Consider the following 17,019-nt stretch of genomic DNA (forward strand, 5'->3'; position numbering starts at 1 on the left):
TGCCCTTATGAGATTGGCAATCTAATGGAGGAAGCCAGTGACTGAATAAATGAAGAGAAGTTGAAAAATTAGAAATATAATTACATATGTATTTAATTATTCATAATGTGCATATATGTGCATTTGTCTGTAAGTGTGTATGTGTGTATTTGTCTGTAAGTGTGTATGTGTGTATATGTCTGTGTGTCCAGCTCACTGCCCAAAATAAAGAGAGACTAATAACTGTTAAACCATCTTCTTTCCATAAAGAGACATTCTCTATACAAAGATAAGAAAAGAACTAGCAAACCAAATTCAGCAGCATACTGAAAAGATTATACGCCATGACCAAATGGGATTTATTCCTGGAATACAAGGATGGCTCAACATATGGAACTCAATCAGTGTAATAAATCACACCAACAGAACGAAGGGAAAATAAGCTCATGATAAAACTTCATGATCATCTCAATTAATGCAGAAAAAGCATTTGACAAAAGTCAACATTCTTCCATGATTTAAAAATTAAAACCCCTCAACAAACCAGGAACAGAAGGAAACTTCCTCAGCATCATAAAGGCTATATATATATGTGTGTATATATATGAAAAATCCACGGTTAACACCATACACAATGATGAAAGACTGAAACCTTTTCCCCTAAGATCAGGAACAAGATGTCCACTTTCCCCACTTCTACTCAACATAGTACCTGAAGTTCTAGCCAGAGACATTAGGCAAAAAAAGAAATAAAAGACATCCAAAATCTGAAAGGAATTGATAAAAGTATCTCTTTGCAGATGACAAGATGTATATGTAGAAACCTAAAGATTCCCGGGGTGGGGAGGTTGTGCAGGGAACAGATGCCCTACCACAATTAATCAACTATTTCAGCAAAACTGCAGGGCGCAAAATCAACACACAAAAACCCACTGCGCTTCTATACGCTACCAACGAGCAATCTAAAAAAGAAACGAAGGAAACAACCCCATTTGTAATGGCTTTTAAAAAATCAAATACTCCAGAATAAATTTAACCAAGAAGCAAAAAAACTTGTACACTGCAAATTACAAAGTGTTGCTGAAAGAAATTAAAGCCATAAATAAATGGAAAGACATCTATGTTCATGGACTGCTAGAATTAACTATATCAAGATTTCAATACTACCCAATGCAATCTACAGATTTAACACAATCCCTGTCAAAATCCCAAAGGTGTTTTTGCAGAAAGAAAAACTCATCCTAGAATTTATACAGAATCTCAAGGAACCCCAAGGAGGCAAACTAATTTTGAAAAAGAAAAAAGTTGGAGGACTAAAACTTCCAGATTTCAAACCTTACTACAGAGGTACAGAAATCAAAACACTGTAGTAGGGCATAAAGACAGACCTATACACCAATGGAATAAGACAGCCCAGAAATAAACTTTCACATACATGAAAAGTGCTAAGTCCATGCAATGGGGAAAGGACAGTCTTTTCAACAAATAATGCTGGGAAAACTGGATATGCACATGCAAAAGAATGAAGTTGGACCATTATCTTACATCATATACAAAAATTAACTCAAAATGGATCAGAAGCCTAAATTTAAGAGCTGAAACTTTAAGACTTATAGAAAAAATCAAAGAGTAAAAGCCTCATGACATTAGATTTGACATCAGTTTCACGGATATGATACCAAAAAGTACAGGAAACAAAAGAAAAAGATAAACTGGACTTCATCAAAATTAAAAGCTTTTATGCATCAAAGGACACTATCAACAGAGTGAGAAGTCAACCCAAAGAATGGGAGGAAATACTTGCAAATCATTTATTTGATAAGGAATTAATATCCCAGACATTTGGTTATAATATTATTCTGGATGTGTCTGTGAAGATGTTTCTAGATAAGATTAACATTTCAATCAGCAGACTGAGTAAAGGAGATTGCCCTCCCCAAAGGAGATGAGACTCATCCAATCCACTGAAGGGCTGAACAGAACAAAAAGGCAAAATAAAAGAGAATTCACTCTGCCTGGCAGTGGTCAAGCTGGGACATGGGTATTCTCCTGCCTCAGCCTCAGACGGGAGCTTACACCAGCGGCCCTCCTGGCTCTCAGTCCTTCAGGCTCAGACTGAAGCTATACCATCCCATCAGCTTCCCTGGGTCACCAGCCTGATGACTGTAAATTCTGGGACTTTTTAGTCTCCCTAAGCACATGTGCCAATTCCTTATGATCGATCTATCTATCCTATTGATTGTTCCTCTGGAGAACCCAAACTAATACAGCAATAAAAATTTGGATCAAAAGAGAGGAAACGAGAGTGAGACAGAACACAAAATCTTTAAAGAGGTATTCTTTCATACTGGGAAAATGTCAGGTTTTTAAAAATTGTTTATCTGTAGATTAAAAAATTACATCCACATGAATGTAGATGAAATGTTAATCACAGCACTGCAATTAGAAACAAACCAAAGCATGTGTACTGATCTCCTTTAACACCAAAGTCTATAATGATCACATACTTTCTGGTACAAATGAACAATTCTTTCTCACTGAGTTTTAATAAAAGCATTATCATTCTCACTTAAAACTGGCAGAATTGTTTTTATAGTGGCAGAGGGATACGGGTAAGGTAGAAGGTCCACAGGCTCATTTGTGTAGCTTATGGATCCATGGACTAAAAACAAATACACTGATGTTAACTAGAGACAGAATAAATCAGTGCAAAAAAAAAAAAAAAGCTTGATTTACAAGTCTTGAGCTCTAGGTTCTAGCTTTGGCCCTGCCACATTAAGAGTAGACCTTTGAGAAAAATCACAACCTCTCAGGATCTTAGTTACCTTGCCTGTAAAATGAGGAAACTAGATTTTTAGATGACCTCAAAGGTCCAATTCTGCTCTGAAATTCCATTATTCTAATGTAAGTAATACCTTTTCAATAGGAACAATGCCATTACAGTACAACCCGAAGGGTCCAATTAACTGATTAAGTTTGAAGACATAATTCAATGTTTCTTCAAACGCATACAGCTCATAATTTTGCTCTATAGCTTATAAATTTGCTCTTCTTTTGTTTCGTGTGAATAAATAATATTCTCCTGACCAGCTCCCTCTATCGAAGGTTACACGTTTGGAATTATATTAATTTCATTGTTTTGGGAACCAAAGATTATAGCTACTGGCAATACAGGTAGAAAGGGAAATAACAATATTGTAAGCTTTAAAAGAAAATATTCAATGTTTTACCATTTAATGATTCAAGAAACTGACTGAGGAAGCTAAAATAAAACAGAGACCTGTACATACTTAACTATCTGAAATCACACATACTGAGACAGGCAACTGAAATGTCGTGAAACATTATAAATTCCAGAGATGTTAATAAATACAAATTCTGTGAAAAGTTACAGAGGAAATACAGATAAAACTCAAAGTCTACTATGAGGATATTTATGAAAAAGAAACATACTCAATATGTTAAATTAATAAGTAATCAGGCAGACACTAAAAAAATGGAGGGTACAAACAGAAATATATAAATTTTCATTTTTAAAATTTTAGTTCACTAAAACTCAGGAACTGTATTATCTGTGAGCCCTCTTTTTATTTATTAAAAGGGGATAAAATATTAGAAATACATAAAAATTAAACAGATAAAAATGTAACATAAAACCAACTACAGGGCTTCCCTGGTGGCACAGTGGTTAAGAATCCGCCTGCCAATGCAGGGGGACACAGTTCGTGCCCTGGTCCGGGAAGATCCGACATGCCTCGGAGCAACTAAACCCGTATACCACAACTACTGAGCCTGCGCTCTAGAGCCCCGCGAGCCACAACTACTGAGCCCGTATGCCACAACTACTGAAGCCCGCGCGCATAGAGCCTGTGCTCCACAAGAGAAGCCACCGCAATAAAAAGCCCGTGCACCGCAACGAAGAATAACCTCTGCTCGCCACAACTAGAGGGAGCCCACGCGCAGCAACAAAGACCCCATGCAGCCAAAAATAAATAAAATAAAATAAATTTATTTTTTTTAAAAAAACCAACTCCAATTGGGAAGATCAAAAGTATCAAAGCAGTGAAACTGAGTAAGACCACAGTGAATTGTACAAGACAAACTCTACCTGAAGGGAAAAACTGTAAATAACTATATAACATTTACTTCTAGTTATCTGTGCCATCTTTATAATGATTTGTGTACCCATCAAGTCTAGAAATCTCTTGAAAAAAAGGAAGCTAATGATGCAGTATCTCATATGCTCCTGTAATTTGTGTATATGCTTAATGTATTTGCTGAAAGTAAGTGAATCCGTTGGGCATCCTCTAAGAAATTAGGGAGGGGAAGAAATCAAACCCTAAAGTCAACCCTTACCCCTTCCTAATCCTATAACCTTTGCCTGTCTCTTTTGCAAAGTTTTGAAAACTTTGCAAAGTTTCTTTATACTAAAGTCCCTATTGCCAACCAGACCATAAACAATCATTCAGAAGACAGCTTCGTTACGTACATGAATTTAGAATCAAGTATACTCAATGTTCCCAGGTCATCTCAAAGAGGCCCTTTGGGGAAAACATTCTATTTAGTTACTTCTGTCTTTTGCATTCGTTCCTTATCTACTAAAGCTATTAAATAAGAAGCATTTTTCAATATTAATAATTTATATTTGAGTAACTATGCTTCTTTGTGAAGTTTTAATGCACTTGTAAGTTCTAACATATTATATCTACCTGAATTTACAAACGGTCACACTTTGTAATGAATTAATAGTGTTAATATTTTTAAATACTCATGTGCTGGGGAGCAGGGAGTCAGGAGTAAGACGCCTGAAACAATTTAAAGGTGCAGACCTAGTAGGCTTCACAACTCTATGTAAGAAATATTTTACACTGACCCCTCTAACAATTTAAAATTAAATGCACAAGTAACATTAACCTATGTATGTAAAATTTTTAATGGAAACCAATATCCTAGCAATATACTCTGTATTACAATTATGCTTTAGATTCATTTAAAGAACACACACACACACACACACACACACACACACACACACACACACACACACTCTCTGAGACACTCGAAGGCCTTGCTGTTTTCAAAGATTGTCTCCCACACTATAGACTACCTTCCCTGGCCACACTCACTAAATGCCCTTCAATTATTTTGTCAGCCAAACACACCTTCCCTCGTAAACTTCTAGAACACCTCCTAGAAAAGTAGTATCAAGCCCAGTACTGCCTTCATTGATAACCCCAGCTCTAACCTCTAAGACTATTCCATGTGTGTCAAACAACAACTGAAAGATTCTAGTTGATTCGTGCTAAAAAGAAACAGCTATGCTACTGAGAAACCAAAGAACAGGGGCTTCCCTGGTGGCACAGTGGTTGAGAGTCTGCCTGCTGATGCAGGGGACACAGGTTCGTGCCCCGGTCTGGGAGGATCCCACATGCCGCGGAGCGGCTGGGCCCGTGGGCCATGGCCCCTGGGCCTCCGCGTCCAGAGCCTGTGCTCCGCAGCGGAAGGGGCCTGTGTACCGTAAAAAAAAAAAAAAAAAACCCAAAGAATATACAAGCAAAAAGGCATACCTCGTTTTATTGCACTTTGCAGATACATTTTTTTACAAATTGAAGGTTTATGGCAACCCCATGTTGTCAGATCATGGTTTTAGCATTTTTAAATTAAGATATGTACATTATTTTTTTAGACATAATGCTATTATTGCACAAAGTATACTGTAAACATAACTTTTCTATGCACTGGGAAACAAAATGCATGTGACTCACTTTATTGCGATTTCACTTATTACAGTGGTCTGGAATTGAACCCCAAATATCTCTGAAGTGTGCCTTTACAATTTTTTTTAAATTAATTAATTTATTGGCTGCGTTGGGTCTTCATTGCTGCACGTGGGCTTCCTCTAGTTGCGGCGAGCAGGGGCTGCTCTTCGTTGCAGTGCACGGGCTTCTCATCACCGTGGCTTCTCTTGTTGCGGAGCACGGGCCCTAGGCGCACGGGCTTCAGTAGTTGTGGCACGTGGGCTCAGTAGTTGTGGCTCGCGGGCTCTAGAGCGCAGGCTCAGTAGCTGTGGCACACGGGCTTAGTTGCTCCACAGCATGTGGGATCTTCCCAGACCAGGGCTTGAACCCAAGTCCCCTGCATTGGCAGGCGGATTCTTAACCACTGAACCACAGCGAAGTCCCTGCCTTTACTATTAAAGTACTTGCCAAATTACTGCTGATTTTAGATGCTTACATTTTCCCTTAGGATCATTAACAGTTTGTATGAATTAAACCAGATAAAGGTGTCTACAGTTAGTTTTGAAAGAGACTTTAAATTTAGCTCTGCTTTCAAGTCTGAAGAAATTCTTAAACAATATGAGAAACTGCAGCACAAGCTTGTGAAAACTGAAGGAAAGAGTAAGGCAGGCAAACACTGACACTTGTGGTCATTCTGAGATTGCTAATTTGCAATCAGCTAATTCCTGCTTTGAGTTCAAAGAAAAGCAAAACTGGTTCATAAATCTTATATTAACTTCAAAGGAAAATGCCACATTCTTAATAAACACAATAATTTTTTTTCAAAAATGGAAAACTACTAATATTAAATAGCCAAAAATATGCTATTTGTCCAAATCCTTTATGCAATGAAAAAGATGTCATCTGATTTTGAGTCAAAACAGTCAAGAGATATAAACTCCAAGCAAACACTGCTACGCAAAATTGCTGATTGATCTCAATAAAATTAAAATTGGTATCTAAATAACTGTGTCAAATGGAATTTTTCAGAGTAGTACGTTGGAAATTACACCTAATCCAAAACATTAAGATTTTTCTCCAGCACTGGAAAAAGATAGCTAGTTCTTCAGGTGAAATAAATGGCTTGCATTTAGGGGCTAAAGAGTCAGACTAAAGCACAAACAGGAATGGAGACTGATGTAGGGAAAACCAGATTCATGTTCCCCTCCTCACATTACTCAGGGCTATTAGCTCATTCTCAGTGAACAGAAATCACCCACCATGGTTGAAGTGTTCTCCCCACAACCCTTTCTCCCTTGTTCTTTTTACCAAGGACATTTATTTGAATTTATATAGATACATGAATAGTATAATACTTGTCTTTCCTATTACATATTGAACAAATCTGTACCTGATTGATCATGTAATAATCACTCAGATACTATTAACAACATGAATAAAAAAAGTAATAATTATTTCTGTACCCAGTAGAAACTAAGAGTTAGGAGGCATAGCAAATCCTGCCTTTAAATTCTGACTCCTTAGGGGATATTCTAGACATGCCCAGGAAAATCCTAAAATGAGCCTGGACAATGCTGGCCATAATGCATATATAATAGTAATATCCATCTATTTTCCCACCAGGGATGTGTTCTAAAATTAAAAAACAGACCTATGCAAGTAAAAATTACAAGACATCTATAACTATAAAACTTAACAAAATAGCTGCCAGTTTGCTGAGTCTGACAAAGAAATCTGTCACATTTACTGAGAAAGTTTAACCATAGAAATCAGATGTTAAAAGAAATCAGACTAAAAGAAGAACTTCTACAAGCTTGCCTGTCATACGATTTTTACCATTTCTCTTGGCTGGAAACATGCAGGTTGCTAGAAAAAGTCACTAAAGGAACTTTATCTCACGTCTGCTGTTTTTCTGTAAAGTTCCTAACCAGCTTAACTTAAACATAAGAAACAGGATGCAGTTGTACCTAGAGGTTTAAAGTAAATTCTGATTCAGTACACAGGTACCCTTTCATTAGCTTTCAGGAGTCTCCTTTGCTGTGTAAACACTTTCCCATCACAAGCACAGTTGAGACAATAGTCCACTGGGAATTCAGGGGCCTAATACTGCACCTAATACTACAGGGAACCACTAACCAGCAGGTTACCTATGGAGTTCTCTTAATAATCAAGATCCATAAGAAATCCAGTGGGCATCAAAAAAGAGTCCAATCAAAAGAACAGCCACAAATAATTGCTTTATCCTTCCTGGAGAAAGGGCAGGGAATGTAACTAAAACATCTTTGTATCTCTAACATTTAATAAGCTGTGCCTAATTGCAAATGTTGGCACACAGTAGTTGATCAGATATGTATTTGCTGATCAAGTGATTAAAGCAAAAATACAAACATCCATTTATACTGCTATGAATGATCTCTGGGTATGCTGTGCTAGTAACAGGAAAAAAGTCCCACAATTTCTCCAGCAGTGCCATGCAGCATAATAGTTAAGAAGAGAGGATAAGGACTTATTAATCTTGCTTTAATTCCCAGCTGGACTCTTTCTCATCACTAATCATCTGATATTTGGGATAATTAGTTTACAACTCTAAACACTGGTTCCTCATCTTTAAAATGGGTATTACAATAATAAACAATTATGAGAAAAAAAGTCATTTATATAACAGCTCAAGTAGGCTTAGCACACAACATGAATTTAGTCACTGCTGCTAGTTGCATAGTCAAATCCTACGTCAGGAATTATTGATAAATAATGATCTACTACAAGCCACTTATACTTTTATAAAATAAGTTATTTTAAGTAGGCACTTAAGCATTACTCTGCCACCTAAGTCTAATTTTTTTTAAAAAAAAAAAAAGAGTAGTTTTTTCTTTTTTTTTTAAAAGAGTAGTGTGGGCTTCCCTGGTGGCGTAGCAGTTAAGGATCTGCCTGCCAGTACAGGGGACAAGGGTTCGAACCCTGGTCCAGGAAAATCCCACATTCTGTGGAGCAACTAAGCCTGTGCGCCACAACTACTGAGCCTGTGCTCTAGAGTCCGTGAGCCACAACTACTGAGTCCGTGCACCACAACTACTGAGCCCACACACCACAACTACTGAGCCTGCGCGCCACAACTACTGAAGTCCACATGCTTAGAGCCCGTGCTCCACAACAAGAGAAGCCACCACAATGAGAAGCCTGCACACTGCAACGAAGAGTAGCCCCCGCTCACCACAACTAGAGAAAGCCTGTGCGCAGCAACGAAGGCCCAATGCAGCCAAAAAACAATAAATTAATTTTTTTAAAAAGAGAGTAGTGAGCATGTAATATGGACTTAGGGACTAAATGCCAAGAAACCTGGGTTTTAGTTCTCTCCTTCACATTTAACCAGAAAGAGTCAAAGCTCTAGGCCTTACATTTCCCATTTATAAAACTCTTACTGTTCCTTCTAACATTTCTAGGAAAATCACATACACTCCTTTAAAAAAGTCTTAGGATTCCTAAAACTACAAAACACATTTCATCAGCTATACTAAAAAACATAATGAGGACAAAAAAATTTTTAATATTAGAGAAAATGTAAATCTATATTTGAAATAACACACATTACTGGGGAAGATAGGTGGGATGAAAAATATACGACTACAAATATACAGTGTAAGTTTCAAAATGGTAAATTTCTATGAGTTAAGGTCCCTAAAGTCTCAGAGGAAAAACTGATAATTCAGGTTATTTAAAAAAAAAAAAAAAAAGGACAATGCCCCAGTACTTGCAGAAAAAAAGCAGCAAGGTGCCCAACAGACTAATCATACAAAATATTTAAGAGTGAATATCTAGTGTTTACTGAAAAATTTGCTTGATGGCAAGTTACTAAACCATCCTGAAATATTAGGACAAATAAATATGATTAGTAAAACCTCATTACCCACCAAGAAGATCCTGTACAAGTGTGCTTTATCCATTACATCATTTTGTTGAATTCCGCCATACATGTAATTTTAAAGAAAAAGAAAAAGAAAAAATAAATGCTGACATTAAAAAGTGATTAAAAATAAAGTTTTGCTGCCTTCAAGAACACTAGAAACTGCACAAGAGTGAAAAAGAAGTGGGCTATCACAACACGTGTCAGTAAAGCAATACACAGCAGCTGATTTACATAAATCCTAGAAAATGGTGGGGGGAGGGAGGGGGGAAGATGTCTACGTTACTGATTAAAAATGGTCTACGAGCCACAACTAGATATTAGTAAAACGAAAATCAGAACTATTTGAGAAAAAGAACTTCAAGGGAAGGAGTGCACTGAAGGGGTTAAATTACACTAAGTGACATATCAAAGCTTATATTGCTTATGCCCTATAAAATCACGTAACATGAAAACCAACATCTAACACTGAAAACATTTAGAAAGCCCGTGCTTGAGCATAAATTAAAAAAAAAAAAAAGGAAATAAGCTGGAAAAAGATAAAATTATAACCATTCATTTCATAATCATCCCATTTTTGTATTATTCACTCATCACTACACTTACACTGAATATATATAATTTAGCACATGGAAGCAAATCTCTAAGCTTCTCCCTACCTTAGGTTTTTAGTCAAAATGAATGCAAACAATCACGTGGGATTCAGCCAAGCAGTGACGTTAAATTCTGCTCTGTCAGAGAGAGCATCTGTCAAGCCCACATTTAAACTGCTGCCTGCCTGTGCAGCAGCTGAGGAACCCTGGATTTCATATTACAGACTAAAACCCTGGTAAAACTGCTCAAAATCCTTCCTGCAGCTGCCAGGCAACAACGAAAGAGAGTTAAATCCTGTTCTTTTCCAAAACAATCGAAGCACTCCATTCTAGCTCTGGCTGCTTTTGATTGCAGCTCAGTGTTCTTACTAGAAATATGGATACTGAGAAGAGAATACAGCACTGCATTGTCCGGCCAGGAAAACAGCAGATGTAAAAAGCTTCAATGCATCAACTGTCAGCAAGAGTCGACAGTGCTCCAAACAGAACGAACAACCACAGCTCTTTTGTTTAAAGAAAGAGAAAGAAAATGAAAGAAAGGAAAAACCGCAGAAGACTAGGACCCATATGAACAAGAAGGGGAACTCGAAGACAAGCAGACAGATGGACACTCTGGACACTGTGAAAAGCAATCGCAGGAGGCAGACTGCTGGGGGAGGTGCGCATGTTCGATAGCATCTTGGCTGAAGTGATGGCGTGCCAAAAGTATCTTCAGTGGGCATAATCCTCGCCTCATAAATGCCTGACCAAGGAAGGTATGTTGATATCTTGTTTGTCATACTCATTTAAATGTCTGTTACTTTTTTATAGCCCTGGAGGCACTAATATCTAATAAACAAGTTCATACAGTTCACTGTCCTTGAAACTATGAAAGGGTTTCTAAATATATGATTTTAAAATCTGTCATTGCTTTATTCAAGTAAATATGTAGCTTGCAGTAATTATGTATTACCGAAAAGGCAAACAGTAACAAGATGTGCTTAAAGGCTTCTCTGAGAAATTAAACTTTAAAAAAAAATCTGAAGCCCTCTAAAGAAAACATAGCAATCCTCTATCAAATTAAGTCAAGTTGAATCCTTATCCAATAAATTAAAGTGCTCTCTTAAAAATGGCCATCGAAGAGGTCAATGCAGTGAAATTCATTAAATAGTATCAAAGATGATCTTAATATTAAGAGCTTTTTCAGTCCTTTTAAAACAAAATCTTAATATAGAACAGTTTTTAATAACAAAATGTTGCCTCCCATACCTATCTCCCTAAATAAAGATAACTTACCAACTCTGAAACTATCAACAAATTTTAAGTACCACCGAGCTGTAAGATACTATAAGGAAAGCATTTGCACAGGATCACAGAAGGCAGTGTGCATTTATGCACAGCATACCACCTCAGGAGATTTGCATGCTCACGAATACAACTTTAAACAAAGAAATATCAATACTTGCTAAAATTACCCCCTTTTAAAATAGTGAGCTTTTATTTTAAGCAACAGACTGATTCTAAATGATCAAAATATAAGACTGGTTTTGGTGATCATTTTTAAAGTGAAACTCAAAAACATAATATGAAAATACTCTGTCATAAAAATATCCATGTAACAGCAATACAAGGTCAAAAAATTAAATTTAAATGTAGCCACTGTGCTTCCAGGTTATATAAATATGTAATGATGAACTAACTGGCATAGTATGTGTGTGCAGGGCAGAAATAAATCTAATAAACTATTTTAGTAACAATCATAGAATAGCAACTCATGGCTCAGGAACTCGGGTATTTCTAAAATTTTTTACAGATCGTCAAAGATCCTGATTTTTGCTCAATTTTACAGCACAACTCAACCTATTATTTAATAATCACAAAAGGCAAACATTTTTAAGACATATGTAGGGATTCCACTCTAAAGTTAAGATTAAACAAGTCTATCAGGCCCTATTATTATTAGAGCTCAACATCAACTCTCACTCACAGTATGAATTTTTATTCCATTAAGGAATGAAACCAGATGGTATTAAACAAACAAAAAAAATATGGTTGTAAAAAACCTCAAGTCTCTCTTAGTACCTTTATCTCTCAATGTTAAAGTCACCAATTAAACATTTTTATAAGCTAGCTATCTCAAAACAAGAGTGTAGAGTTTTTTATTCAAGCACCCCTTAAATCTAGAACTGTTCCCACAGACTAAGATATTATCACTTTTAGAAGCCAAATAATAAAAACAGCATGTGTGTGTGTGTGTGTGTGTGTGTGTGTGTGTGTGTGTGTGTGTGTGTGTGTGTGTGACAGAGAGAGGGAAAGAGAGAGGGAGAAGTAACGGAACATTTTATAGTAACATCCTCTCCGTGAGCGTCAATCCATAAGATGTAAATACATATTAATCACTTGATAATATTACCATAAAAACCCATAAAAGACAAATCAAAGCTATTTCTACGCTGAAAATGTAAAAGTGCAAAACTATTTAGAATGTCAAAATATTTTAACTTTCTGGTCTTGTTCCCACTTCTTAAGAATTAATGTACAACAGGCAGTAACTGGAGAATAATTTTATCTTTTAATAAAAGGAGGAATAGTTACTTTAATTGTACTTTCTTTTTAACAGTAAAATTATGGTAAATATCTGAAAAATGTTTAATAAAGAATTTTTTTTAAGGCTAGACACATGCACTACATTTACCAACGGGAGATTAAGAAATGAGTATATATGGATTTCAAGCCTGAGCAGCTGGATATTTACAAACATACAAATATCATGAATTTACATTAAGATGCATCTCTATCACCTATCGCTACAAAATCACATAGGACCATAAACTACATGTATGCCAGGTTACAATATATAATAATTTGCTGTTTTCTGTAACACTGAAATACTTTAGAAACATCACTTCAGGTATGTTTTCATAAAAATACAATTTACTAATATATTTACCTTCATTCATTTTTTCAGTCCTTTATTCAAACATGCATTCAAACATCTGACCTTCTATTTATTGCTTCTTAAACCATCAAGTTTACACTTTTAAAGGATCTAAATGATTAGACTTCAACCAGTTTCCAAGCATTCTATATCAAGAGAAAGCTGACACATTTAATTTAGCTTTGGAATGTTTAAAATAGATTATCAAATAAATTTTAAAAGCAACTTTTGTTTCTTTTAAATTTACACACATAACCCTTATATCTACTGGCTTCTTTACGGGGTGGAGGGAAATTATTACTATTTATCTAATATTTCATTTGAAAATAAAAGCTTAGAAAGAATCTCCTCATCTAAACAGAATGGCCAACTATTTACAAGTGTAAGGAGGAGAAAAGTGAGTTTCTAAACCAGAACACTCAGCTCTGTTATTTTCAACTGAGCTCACCACAGAACTATGTTTTACTGGTATGGTGAAGTGTCTTAGTCTTCATCAGAGTAATGTGAAATTAAAATTCAGGTAAATAAATTCTAATAAATAAGTAGATTCTATTTTTTTTAAATCTGAAAACTTAAGGAAGAAAAACACTGCTCCTATCTCACAAAATGATTAATGTAATTTCTTACATTTGAGAAACACCATAACTTCTAAAAGCACTACATAATCTCAGATACTAGAAATCATCAAAAGCTAGCGCCTGTACTGTTACGCTTCAGAGATGCTCGAATCCCCACCTGCTTGCTCCTCCTAGTGGCTTCTGCTAGAACAGGAGTCTAACACTTCCCATCAATATTTTCAAAATACTTTACATTTTATGAGTGCTATTCTAGTTATTCAATTATATGAGGACTTCCATGTAAATGCCATTATTTTCCCCAAATAATTGAATTTTTTACCGAGGTTAAGCAAATTTGGTATTAACCATAAACCTTTCAATATCACAGGCTACAAAAACACATTCATATGTGTATATATAATTTCAAATAAACAAACGCTCCTACAATAAATGTTTTTAATTGACCAGTTTTCTTTTACATAAAGAAACAATTTTCACAATAAAAAGTTGATAAAATTGCACAAAAAGGTTTGTTTTCTCTTTTAACAGAATTCAAGCTACAGCTCCTTACCCATCCTTTATCCCCACGCCTTGATCCAGAAAAATAACAAACTGAAAAAACATGAACCAATTTGTGCTATGCACTAAAAAAACTTGTTCAAAGACCAGTTCTTAATATGTGGCATCATGAACTTCCCATATTGACATCTCGTAAATTTTTTTTTCTAAATGTAGGGCTCTAAGTGTCATGCTAGCAGAAGTCCTAAAAATGTAAAAAATTCTCTACATGCAAATTTAGAACACAGCATAACTCAAAAATCTTTTGAGATGCATTTTGTGAAATTTAAAATTTTAAATAGTTGGGGATACAATAATACCTAGTGTCTGTATTTTGTAAGAAATCTGAAAAGACTGTTCAAAGCAGTTCTTTGTTTTATTCTAACATGGAGATTCAACTGAGATACGTGATAGTACTCTGTGAAGTCCACAGATAATTAAAGATAATTAGTTGCTATATTATAAAAATCAATCATAAGTCTAAGTAAGGACAATGATCTCCTGAATACCTCATGTCTGAAGTGGAAGGTTAACATGAGAAAAGAGTACTTGCAAATATCCATCATTTATTACTGTCTTAAAATCCTGCACTGAAGTTACTGAACCCTGAACATTAATTCTGACAGGTGCGTCTTCTCACTGACTTTCTCGACACAGTAGGGGCCAACGGAAACATGCCAAGCAGTGTACTGTGACTAACAAAACTCTGCCATAATCAACCTTGCACCGTCTGTCCCACAACTGATACATGACCATTTTACAAAAAAGGCCGCTGACTGTGCACCATACCACCAACGGTATGTCAAATCAATTTTAATTAATGCCAATAAATTTTCCATCTGCTCTCAGGCCTCCTTACATGGCCTCTCTCAGGGATCTAGCAGCATTTTCCTCTTCTCCATGCATACAACTTTTAATCTTTAACTTAAGTCAACAATTACAAGTGACCAGAGCTACTGAGATAGATGATGAAATAAGTGGAAGAAAATCAATCCATTCACCTCTCTTTAAAGTGGTCACTGTGCTCCAAAGGTGTATTTTTAAAGAAATTAATCCTGTTCTCACGATGTTACGTTGCCAAGGGAAGACAAATCATAAACGTTGTTCCTGGGTTATCCTATTTTCACAGCTTAAAAATTTCCATGTGCCCTAATTTTATTAGTCTCTTTCAAGCAGTTCTGTGATATTTCCATTCTGTAAACGTTTATGCTTCATCTTTATAGAATGCGAGGGAGACGACGTGACCGCATTAGAAAATGATTACCAAAGAACAGTACTGATTCAGGAGAAGAACACAATCTCAGCCACCGATCTCTCATCCACTACTGGATATTTACAACATGCTTCAGTGGAGAAGAAGACACTGCTGCTTTGCAAAGATGAGCTGGAATGCCAAGAGGTCTCTGTTCCGTACCCATCTTATTGGTGTACTTTCTCTCGTGTTTCTTTTTGCTATGTTTTTGTTTTTCAATCATCATGACTGGCTGCCAGGCAGAACTGGATTCAAAGAAAACCCTGTGACATACACTTTCCGTGGATTTCGTTCTACAAAAAGTGAGACAAACCACAGCTCTCTTCGGAACATTTGGAAAGAAACAGTCCCGCAGACTCTGAGGCCTCAAACAGCAACTAACTCCAATAACACAGATCTGTCACCACAAGGAGTTACAGGGCTGGAGAATACACTCAGTGCCAACGGAAGTATTTACAATGAAAAAGGCACTGGACATCCAAATTCTTACCATTTCAAATACCTTATCAATGAACCTGCAAAATGCCAGGAGAAAAGCCCTTTTTTAATACTACTAATAGCTGCAGAACCTGGACAGATAGAAGCTAGAAGAGCTATTCGGCAAACTTGGGGCAATGAAAGTCTAGCACCTGGTATCCAAATCACACGAATTTTTTTGTTGGGTGTAAGTATTAAGTTAAATGGCTACCTTCAACGTGCAATCCTGGAAGAAAGCAGACAATACCATGACATAATTCAACAGGAATATTTAGATACATACTATAATCTGACCATTAAAACACTAATGGGCATGAACTGGGTTGCCACATACTGTCCACATATTCCATATGTTATGAAAACTGACAGTGACATGTTTGTCAACACCGAATATTTAATACTTAAGTTACTCAAGCCAGACCTGCCTCCTAGACATAACTATTTTACTGGTTACCTAATGAGGGGATACGCACCCAACAGAAACAAAGACAGCAAGTGGTACATGCCACCAGACCTCTACCCAAGTGAGCGCTATCCTGTCTTCTGTTCTGGGACTGGTTATGTTTTTTCTGGAGATCTGGCAGAGAAGATATTTAAAGTTTCTTTAAGCATCCGTCGTTTGCACTTGGAAGATGTATATGTAGGGATCTGTCTTGCCAAGTTGAGAATTGATCCTGTCCCCCCTCCCAATGAGTTTGTGTTCAATCACTGGCGAGTTTCTTATTCAAGCTGTAAATACAGCCACCTAATTACCTCTCATCAGTTCCAGCCTAGTGAACTGATAAAATACTGGAACCATTTACAACAAAATAAGCACAACGCTTGTGCCAACGCAGCAAAAGAAAAGGCAGGCAGGTATCGCCACCGCAAACTCCACTAGAAAAGACAACTTTTTTTTTTCCCCAAACGTGCGATCTGTAAAATATTGCTAAAAGCATGTATAGTTAAAACTGATTACATCCATAGGACAAGTTTTAGTTAAAACTCATCGCATAAAGGAATCCAAAAATATTTTTTTAATTTCTGAAGAAGGTAATTCTTAAAAAT

The 17,019-nt window shown here is 36.3% G+C and overlaps 2 protein-coding genes across 2 annotated transcripts in view; one reads left to right on the top strand and one right to left on the bottom strand.

The window, feature by feature from the left end:
• The window catches only part of CDC73 (cell division cycle 73), a 91,089-nt gene that overhangs the window by 30,897 nt on the left and 43,173 nt on the right, over positions 1-17,019 (bottom strand). The window lies entirely within an intron of this gene.
• On the top strand, positions 10,839-16,875 carry B3GALT2 (beta-1,3-galactosyltransferase 2). The gene is made up of 2 exons (XM_082832793.1): positions 10,839-10,970; positions 15,467-16,875. The coding sequence occupies exon 2, from the start codon at positions 15,584-15,586 to the stop codon at positions 16,850-16,852; it is 1,269 nt and encodes a 422-aa protein (XP_082688919.1). The 5' UTR covers positions 10,839-10,970; positions 15,467-15,583; the 3' UTR covers positions 16,853-16,875.

This window comes from Leucopleurus acutus, assembly GCF_964270905.1.
Source record: "Leucopleurus acutus genome assembly, chromosome: 2".
In the NCBI taxonomy this organism is placed as follows: domain Eukaryota; kingdom Metazoa; phylum Chordata; class Mammalia; order Artiodactyla; family Delphinidae; genus Leucopleurus; species Leucopleurus acutus.

Bases quoted from the DNA above. Each gene is read 5' to 3' on its own strand.
- B3GALT2 (XM_082832793.1), top strand. From the start codon at position 15,584: ATGCTTCAGTGGAGAAGAAGACACTGCTGCTTTGCAAAGATGAGCTGG.